The sequence below is a fragment of the Suillus paluster genome (genome assembly GCF_016628075.1).
Source record: "Suillus paluster strain FC165 chromosome Unknown EDB91scaffold_594, whole genome shotgun sequence".
Taxonomy (NCBI): domain Eukaryota; kingdom Fungi; phylum Basidiomycota; class Agaricomycetes; order Boletales; family Suillaceae; genus Suillus; species Suillus paluster.
This window is the reverse complement of record NW_024538154.1, coordinates 2,363-12,557: the sequence shown is the minus strand read 5'-3', so window position 1 is coordinate 12,557 and position 10,195 is coordinate 2,363. Positions and strand designations below refer to the sequence as shown.

Below are 10,195 nucleotides of genomic sequence, written 5' to 3'. Positions count from 1 at the left end.
ACTGTCCTGTAGGAAAATTGATGCAGTGTACCTTGTCCAAGGAGTCAGATCTAAGAGCGGGAATGGACATACAGTGTGAACGAGGACAGCAATTAGCACCTTAAAGGTTGTCGTTGGTGGGTGGAGATGAGTGAGGTCCATCGCGTCAAACATAATATGGCATGTGCTTTGGCTAGCGCTGGCGAGTTGGGCCGTCTTTCAGCTTAATTACCCGGCGTCAGCAGGACGATAGGCGCATGCGACCACCAGGATGCATTCTGTGTGAACATGAATCTGTGGCATGCTGCGGCACTCGTTAGCACTGATGGTAGGCGCAGTAGCATCAACTACTTAGTGCTACGAGAGTGTCACTTGAGCGTGAAAAAGGGAAAGGGGGGGGAACCACAGATAGGAACGCCCTGACAGGACTGCTAACCGGGTGGAGATGGTGGGACTGTGATAAGGACGTCTGCGGCGCACGTAAAATGGCATATGGCATAGTGAGTGCTGGTGCAGCTGCGTATGACTATACACAACGACGCTGACCAACTCACCAGCCTTCCATATTAATGACAGACTAATACGCGACCGCTCCGATACATACCACTATGAGGTGTGTAAGATTACTCACCAGCGAAAAACGGCGGCGGAAGGCGGAGTAGCATCACCCCAGAAGAATTCTCGGTAATACGAGGTGGCACTCGAGCGTGCACAAGAGGAGAAGGAGCACCCACTGAATAAGGACGCCTGCTATGAGTGATCGAGATATCGACGGTAATTCGGAGCTCAATGATATGGCTGCGACGACTCAAAAAGGAAGATATTTTGTAAGCCAGTGGTTCATTGATACTGCAGTGTCATCCAACTGCAAGCAACGTGCTATGGTCACCACGTGGAGATCCGAGTCAGTACTTGCTTCGTTCTAAGTAAAGCACTAGGAGGTCCGTGCGCTCCCTCAAAGGGTTTGTGTGCTTCGAAGATTTACGCCTCGCTCCTCCAGTTATACGTACTATATCTTTCACTCCGCGCCATGTATGCATGCCTGCTCATTCCAGAGATTCTAAAACAAATTTTCTCTGATATCTATTTCTCTGGAACGAACGGTGGTTTTACAAGATTATTGGGATCACTGCTACTTTCGCGACCCACCGTACTATCCATCCCAACCCGATCGAGGAACCGCACGACGTTCTCTAGCCGTACTCTCCCGTGTCTGCAAGTCCTTCAAAGACGTAGCGTTGGATGTGCTCTGGGCCGAGCTGGAGAATTTGCAGCCGCTTTTTCACTTGTCTTCCACAAGATTTATGGACGAGGAATAGCAATCTGAAACTTGTACGTCCTACCCACTTTTTGGGACACACCCTCAGAACTTACGATGCTAACTTTCACGGTCAGACCACACAGAGACCTGTGACCGCAGCAGATTGGTCGGTCTTCGAGCGATACGCACCTCGGGTGCGAGTTCTGGGAGACGTGAGATCAGATATTTTCGGAGGCATACGTGCGGATTTCGTCTATGCCATAATGAGTTTTTCTTCCCAGTCGCTGCTGCTGCCAAACCTTCGAGCACTCTGCTGCGGAGGATGTCCTCGCAACCTCCATCCATGTATGCGTTACCTTCTGGGTCCTAACCTCAGCTACCTACATCTGGCGTCCAATCAAGCAGATTTTTGGACGCACATCATGTCTTCGTTGGTATCAGGTCTCTGCAGACATTCTCCAAGACTGGAATTCGTCAAACTACATCCGACGTCTTCCAAAGTCACTGAGGTTACTCTCCACGGGCTCCTGTTCCTGCGGAAGATACGGCTTGGCTTGCGCGGCAACGAGGATTTGTCTTATTTATATCGTATCGTTGGCCTTCAAGAGTTGCACATCCAGATTATGAAACCTTACGCTCGCGTCAAATCTCAATTTCGTACCTCTTGCCTGGACAAATTAGTCATCAGTGTATCCGATTTCGAGGCCTTTGATGGAGATATGACAGAAGGCTGGATTATTCCATGCAGACAGTTGCAACTCGTTCCCCACGATGTAGAAACTTCCCTTTCCGTTGAACGCACCCTACGCAAGCTGACCGATCGGGTACTTTTCGATGATCTCGAATGTATCACCCTGTATGCTAGTACCCACATCGGGGAGGCATTCACTGTCCACACATTCACTCCCCTCATGCGCTTCTCCGGGCTGAAAGAGGTTGATCTTTCAACATGGTGTATGTCATTGCTTGATGACGATGGACTTGGTTCAATCGTGAAGTCCTGGCCATGCCTCGAGCGCCTTGAGTTGGGAAACAAAGTTATATGGGACGAGGACGCGCCCATGATAACTTTTCGGGGCCTTGTCACGTTACTATCGTCTTGCCCCAATCTCAGGACGCTTGGTTTGGTATTTGATGCTACGAATGTAGATCCAATTACCGCCGAGAAACCAGGAGGTGGAGTCTGCAACACAAATATCACCACCTTTTCAGTAGGGGGCTCTCCGATTAAACGACCACTGCTGGTCGCGGTCGCACTCGAAGCGGTCTTGCCGTGCTTGAGAAAGTTCAAGATCGAAGGAAATGAATATGACCTCTGGGAGGAACGGGGTTCAGACCGAAATCTGCAACAGGCCAGGTGGGAAGAGGTATCGGAGTACATTGGTGTTCTCCCTTTGATCAGGCAGCATCAGAGTTCACGTGTTTAATCCAACGTTACGGGCTTCCAGTCAGGCTCCATAGAAGGTCAATAGCGTCACTTGTTGAGTATTGTAGGTAATCTACTTTGCACTATTAAACATCGAAGATGATATATTACCTATAAGTCACTAGCTGAGGTGTACTTAGATGTTCTACCTACATCTCGCAATGGACGAGCGTCGCTGGTCCCAGAAGAACTTCCTCGCCCAGGTGTTGGTTCTTGGATTGGACGGTGAACACCGACGCAAATGCTTGATGCTGAAGTTATTAAACGAGGGTGAGCAATGTGAGAGTTATCGTTTAGACCTGACGTATGAATAGAAAGGTACGCTGGTGGAGAGCCATACGCGTAGAGGGTATACTTATTGGCAGGGACAATAGCACTGACAGAATACTCATTGTGAACGTGATAAACTGGATTCTCGTCTGGCACCGCGACGCCTGCCACGAGTGTGACTGAACCTAAATCATGTTGGACTTCCCATATGACGAACTTGCAGGCACGCTCGGATATATTCTCCCCAGGGGCAAAGACCCGCCGTGCTGGTTCGTTCTACACAGGAAGACAAGTCGGAGGGCACAGTAAATACAACAAATAAACGAAACATACACATCTATAAGGGTCGACCACGGTAGTTCTCTGGACATTGTGAAACCGCGTGAGTCGGGGCAACTAAAAGTTCATCGTGTTATTCGTCTTTTTTCAATCCAGAAGCTCTTACCACACAATATGAAACGGCTATCGCTAGTGAGCAACTTCGGATCTGTTGGAAGTATCTGATGATCCCGTGAACTTCTGAGTCGATATGATTCTCACCAAGGGCAGTCATATGCTCACAAATGATCAAGGATGTCCAATAGATGGCGCGAGGACGGTAGTCAGCTTGCTCGTCATGTATACAATGTCGAGAAGGTATGCCATATAAAAATCTGCTACAAATCTGTATTCATAAGACAACGAATTCCGAGTCGAAGAGCGAAAACGATGAAACTAAATACCCGGATCATGTCAGCGAAACCACCCTAGAAGCAGAAACATAGCCGGCGGCCGCTTCCATGCTCCCCAGTATTTATCGGCACTCCTATAGGGTTTGGCGCAAGAGGATCATAGTCTTCATCGCGTATCCAGTCATCGTCATTGCTGGGAGCCGGAGCACCCACTGTAGCGATACGCTGCAAATTCTGTGTGTTGTCGTGTGTCATGATACAGCATCGACTTGGTGATTAAGCCCTGCTCACCTTTATATTCCCAAAGTTACGATCTTTGAACATTATTCTGACGCTGAGATCCAAATAAAGTGCCCATCCTCAGAATTCGAAAGGTCAAGAGCAATAACAGATTTACCATATCATAAGTGACTGTCACGTTAGACCCGCTTTCTAGGCCACTGCTGCGTGGTCTGACGCACGACCAGGGTACAACATCACGCTTCGGCACGCATTCAATCCGCGAACATTGCTGATGCATAGTCCGGGCAACTTGAAACATCGAGATTCGGATCATGATGAAGTCCCCCCATGAGTGCGTACAGTAGAAAACAAAAGCACGACGAGTACAGTAAGTCGAGAAAGCAGAATGCTTGTGAGTCGTGGTATAAAGCAAAAGGTGTCTCAAAACTTAACTTTTCACGTAGATGTACTAGGTAATGTATGCGCTTGTGCCTCGCGCCTACGTAGAAGCCAAAACGCGATGAGCCCAATACACAGGTAAACCACTACATAAACCCCCATCAAATGCCACCACCCCCACGCCCTGCTTAAGATTAAATTAATTCCTAATCCTGACAACCAGCGCACAGAACCCGCAAACGTCGAGATTTCAGTGTCCTCGTGATCATCTGCAGCAGCCGCAGATGCCGCTTCAAGTCTGTGCAGGTAATCTCCAGCGGCCCCATATGACTGAAATCCCGCGGAAAGAGAGTCCTGTGGCACATGGCCACCATAATGATAGGATTGGTATTGGGATGCCAATGAATCTGTCGCGGCGCGTTTAGTTACTGACGACGAGAACCTGCTACTAATTAATCAAAGACATACCTTCTGCTACGCCCTCTCTCCGGAAACCAAAAATATACAGGATGAACCTGCCCAAGACCTTGAAGGACCAGCCAATGAACTCAAATATGTGACCCGCTGTTCTCCCCATGAACCGCAATGGTGTCACAAGGATATAAGGATTCACAAGGGTGCATATTAACGCTCCAACTACGACATAAGGATGTCTGATTGCTGTAGAGCGTGTTATCAGGCTTATCAATGATGTCGTGAGCAAGGTGCGAATAACGTACTCCAGTTGTTGACTTCTGTCAGGGCATAACATAAAGAGGCGAGAACAGCGTCCCACGATTTTGACCAGTCGATTTTGGTCAGGACTAAATGTTGCTGGGACATGGCTATGTGTGTTCAAGGTCAAGAATCCAGACAGGCCTGTTTAAATACACAGCAATGCATGATAGACACCGCGCACGCACTGTGCAGCATGATCCAATAATTAGCGTGGAACGTTTGAATGTTCTGACGGCGAGCAAGGAAACACGCTTCAGCATCGTGTAGATGTGTAAGCATCAACGTGATACACAAAACGTGGAGAACTCATAGTTGGATGAAGCGCCTGCCAGTCACTTACCAGAAAGCTCCAAACTACGATAGCCACCAGACAACAACCCCAAGCTTCAATCCCACTCCAACTCTGTCCTCAACCGTCAATCCCGCTTCAAGTCTATACAGGGGATCTTCAGTGGCCCCATATGACCGGAATCTCGCAAATTCAGAGTCTCGTGGCATACAGCCATGTGATAGGACTAGTATCGGTACCCAAATGAATCTGTTGCGGCGCGTTTAGTCAAGTGATGCGACGCCTGAAGCTAGTTGATTGAGGATGTACCTTTTACTACGCCTCCTCTCTTTAAACAGGATAAACCTACCCAAGACCTTGAATGGCCAAGAGATCCAAGGCTTGACTCAAATATGTACGTGCTGTTCTCCCGTGAACTGCAATGGCGTCATAAGGAAATAAGGGTTTGCAGAGAGACATATGAAAACTCCTGCCGGGATAAATGTATGTCTGAGTGCTGAAGAGCGTGTTATCAAGCTTATTAACAACGTAAGAAAATAACCCACTCCAGTTATTGACTTCTGTCAGAGCAGAACTTAACGAGGCGAGAAGGGCGCCGAGCAATTTAGGCCAGTCGATGTTGGGCAGGTCTGGATCTTGCTGTTGGAACATTGCTGTGCGTGTAAGGTCAAGACCATCTAGATATCCAAACGAATCTGTTTACAGAGGCAGCAATGCATAATAAGCGCCGCACACCCATGCATGCAACATGATCCAGTTCCCCTGAAATCAACTTCGTGACAAAAGTTGTATCCCCAGCGGGTGGTCTCGTTCGAAACACCTCGACGTCATGCACGCTACACAAAAACGACATGAGCGGGCGGAACATCGACTGCGTGTATCAGTGGAAAATATCTCGCCCGTCTGACCTCGGACATCACATATGGGTCATCTGGATTCTGGGAAGGAGGGAAGAAGTTTGCATGGGTGTATCAGGGTGTGTGTGAATGATTATAGGGCAGAAAAATTTGAATCTCAACTTATTCCTGCTGTGCTAATGAGGTGCACAAAAGCGGGAGTTGAGTTTCCTGTTCATGAGTAGGGAACGTACCTTGCTGATCTCGAGTGAATCGCGAAGTCTCTGCTACCCAACCCAATGCCGATCACCCAGAACAAAATACTATGAATGCTACGCATCCAGTTCATAGTCAAGCATGATACAGTATCATAGACAGCCGGGGCACTAGTCAGATCCACGTCAGGGAAGACTGGACGAACGAGGGTAGCAGTGAGGATAGGACCTTGTAAGTTGTCATTGATGGGTGGAGATGAGTAGAAGGCGCTCGCGTCATGCACATCACTAGCACTGGTGAGGTGGACTGTGTGTCCCATATTTTCCAGCTACACACAGCCCACCTAACCAGCGCCAGAACAACAGGAATGCAACCGTATGAAACACAATGTATGTGAACATACATTTAGAATGTGACGTCGTAGGCACTTATGCGACAGATCAGTATTAGCACAACTCAGAAAATTGCTCGGCGGACGAGCGGGACTTGAGCATGCAAAGGGAGAGAAGGAGACCATGGACAAAGAACGCACTGACGATGCTCACAATGGTCGTAAAATAGTATTATCTGAACTTGGACGTGATGGTGGGTTATAGGGTACCTAGGACAGAGGAGGGAAAAAGTTTGCATTGGTGTGCTCATATGTATCTCCGACACTGGTGAGTTGAGATTAGGTTGTTGGCGATAAAAACTATCTGCAGCCTTATCTCATTTCACCAGCGTTAGGATGACAGGGATGCGCGACCACCTGGATACAATTAAATTGAACATGCATTTAAAATATGATGTGGTACGTACTTTTTGGCGACAAATCGGCATCGGCCGCAGTAGAAAATATTTGGCGTTACGAGAGGGACTTGAGCATGCAAATGGAGAGGCCATCGAAGAAAAATGCCCTGCCAGCGTTCATTCAGCATGCTCGCAAAGTTATCATCTGAACTTGCATGCAATGATGGGTTATAGCCCAAGTTGGCGACGAGAGGAGGAAGGAAGTTTGTACTGGTGTGTTTGCCAGTCCAGCGCAGCGAATCACATGTTTATTGAAAAACACCCCGATGCAAACGAGGCGATTGTCCTGCAGGAAGCAATCTCAAGTCAATAGGTGTTACTGGAAAACAAGAACCGATGGGAGCCGCTTTCAACATCCCGAAGGCAAGTAGGAAAAAGGGTCCCAAGGGCCGACACATGAAGTTTGAAAATTGAACCAGTGACCCTGCTAGGTAGGAGATGGTGGGCTGCGCGAGAGCGCTTGTGCGTCACACGTAAAATAATGTATACATCGTAAATGCTGGCAAGTTGGACTGCAGCTTTGTATAACCCCAAGACAACGCAATGGCCCATGCCACCGGCGTCTCGGCGACGGGCGTGCGCGACCACCTAGATACATACCAACATGGAGTGTTGTAAGCTTATTTGCAAGCGAAAACAGTGTCGGCAACGGTGAAAAACAAACACATAAGAAGTGACACTTGGCCCGGGCACGCACAAGGAGAGGGAGAACAGTGAATCGTCAAGAACGCCCGACATGATGCGTGGCGAGACATCAACACCATGAGGATCGTCGTCGCATCATGGTTGCGATCTCTCGTTCGTCTGACCTTGAAGGTTATATAGCTCATCTAGATTGAGCGAAGAATGACGCGGACGAAGGACGCAAAACAAAACAAACAATGTTTGTCGTTGTTTGGTAAACAGGTGGACGCATTGACCTCGAGGAGGTGTACATTGCATTATATCTGTACATCAAGCCGACCATCAGAAAGTTATACGATAGTCTTCGACCTCTTCGCTCGCAAGCCCGATCCTTCATCTCCCTCCATTTTCCACGCAACACCCCCTTCTTCTTCTCCACCGCCCAGTCGCTTCTTCCACCATAGATGCATATGGTGATTCTGAATCCGAGTCTCATGCACCCCTACCCCCGTGTGATGCAGACATTGTCTCGCGTCCTGCTCGAGAACGCATAAACGTGCGCATTAAGAACTGCAGATGAATATACAAATCACGTACATGGAACGCAGCAAGAGGAGAGCGGAATATCTCGCGCACCAGGGCGATTGTAAGAGGTGGCTCTGTGCGTTTGCTGCGTAAGCGGGGGAACGAGGAAGGCGAAGGCGAAGAAGAGTTGAAAACGACCCTGTTTGAATATCATTCCGGTGTGTTCCTCAGATGGCACTTGTTCATGCGATTACGATTACGACTACAGGTGCATATCGTGCATATCAAACACACTCTTTGTACTCGGGTATTCTACCATTCCTCACTCTATTTTCCACCACCATAACTCCATTCCGTGCGCCGTCACGCCTCCTTTGATATTTCAAACACAGATGTCCTGCCACATCCCCCGCGATGACAACACACTCGTTGATCCTACGGTATACGTGAGGCCGTGGGGTTACTGCGGGGGAAGAATCAAAGAGAGAGGGTATATCTGACGGTGATCTTTTGTCTCGTGCTTTAGATTTCGAACCTATTTTCAGGTACAGACAGATATAAAACGCACGCACTTGCGCGCAGCTTCGTCCATCCACGATGACAAGTGGTGTCCACCGCGAGCGCTCGCGAGCTGTGCCGCCGTATTGTGTAAACCATATACAATGCAGCAACTCAACTCGTTAGCGTCGGAACGACAGGCATACGCGACCACTCGGATGTGTCATTCTGAAGCGATAGCTTTCAAACATGGGCGTGTACGTATTGACCGAAAAACAGCGGAGTAGGACCACTCACAGGAATACGACGTGGCACCAAGGCGTGCAAAGGGAAAGAAGGAGAAACTACTGCACGCTCAACCAAGTTATGAAGTTTGTATTATGGGCTTACCGATGTTCTCCATTACAGTTACAGAAACTACCCCACGCCACCACTCAGACGAAACAACGGTCAAAACATGCAATAACACATGAGGAAAAGTGTGCTACACTACGAGGTGAACTGTTCCAACCGCCCCCGAATCTAGACTTAGCTGCACCAGATTTAGAACAGGACCTCCCGGATGACATCCCATGGGAACCCATAACATATGCGAAGTGAAGAATGGTATATACCGACCAAATCGCAAAAAAGCTCCTGGACCCAGCCAAATCAACTACATGGCTCTCCGATGGGCCTGGGAGGTTGCATCGGAATATATCTACTTACTAATCTCACGCTGCGCAAATGTAGGCTACCATCCCATCGCCTGGCGACGCACAATCGCAGTAGCCCTGCGCAAGCCCCGAAAACCAGACTATTCGAACCCGAGAGCCTATAGACTAATCCAGCTAGAGGAATGTCTTGGAAAAGTCCTCGAAAGCGTACAGGCAAGTAGATTAGCATATCTCACAGCAAAATATCTGCTGGTACCTTCTTCACAGTTCGGAGGTCGCACAGGAAGCTCCACAGTCGACGCAGCCCTATCATTCGTTCATGATATCGAAGCAGCCCGTAATCACGACTTGTCACGTCGTGCATCACATTCGACATCAAAGGATACTTCGACTTCGTCAATCATACACGGCTACTCCGAATACTTCGGACAAGCACCTACCGCTCCCTATGGTAAAGTGGGTGAAATCCTTCCTCAGCGAACGACAAGCAGCAATCTGCCTGGACGGAGTACTGTCACCATCGGAACCAGTCGAAAACGGTATACCTCAAGGATCCCCAATATCACCGGCCCTTTCGATTATCTGCACAAGCCCACTAAACGAAGCCTACAATGCGAAAACTCGAGCTCGTGAACTACGCCCGGACCAAAGCCACACCGACCACATTAGCATGCTACATCGATGATGGAAACTTATATGTCTCCTCTCCATCCTTGGAGAACAATGTCGCAATACTCCGGGAGGAGTTCATTTTTGTGAACAATTGGCTTCGCGAAGCTGGACTGATGGCGGAAATTGACAAATCTGAGCTCATCCA

General features: G+C 48.6%; 2 protein-coding genes across 2 annotated transcripts; one reads left to right on the top strand and one right to left on the bottom strand.

Moving 5' to 3' along the window:
- Window positions 1-838: 838 nt before the first annotated feature.
- Window positions 839-2,950, top strand: EDB91DRAFT_1187388 (uncharacterized protein; the record flags this gene model as incomplete). Its single annotated transcript, XM_041320499.1, has 4 exons — window positions 839-920; window positions 1,098-1,267; window positions 1,293-1,311; window positions 1,375-2,950. Coding segments are annotated over 3 exons (1,482 nt in total), but the record flags the coding sequence as incomplete, so codon positions are not given.
- A 1,198-nt stretch (window positions 2,951-4,148) lies between these two features.
- On the bottom strand, window positions 4,149-5,156 carry EDB91DRAFT_681666 (uncharacterized protein). The gene is made up of 3 exons (XM_041328081.1): window positions 4,948-5,156; window positions 4,697-4,888; window positions 4,149-4,635 (listed from the first exon to the last, which is right to left on the bottom strand). The coding sequence occupies exons 1-3, from the start codon at window positions 5,048-5,050 to the stop codon at window positions 4,286-4,288; spliced, it is 645 nt and encodes a 214-aa protein (XP_041168366.1). The 5' UTR covers window positions 5,051-5,156; the 3' UTR covers window positions 4,149-4,285.
- Between the last annotated feature and the right edge of the window lie 5,039 nt (window positions 5,157-10,195).

Coding starts and splice junctions, on each gene's coding strand:
- EDB91DRAFT_681666 (XM_041328081.1), bottom strand. CDS start 5,050: ATGTCCCAGCAACATTTAGTCCTGACCAAAATCGACTGGTCAAAATCG. Junction 4,889..4,947: donor GACAGAAGTCAACAACTGGA/GTACGTTATTCG, acceptor CACGCTCTACAG/CAATCAGACATCCTTATGTC. Junction 4,636..4,696: donor GAGAGAGGGCGTAGCAGAAG/GTATGTCTTTGA, acceptor GCGCCGCGACAG/ATTCATTGGCATCCCAATAC.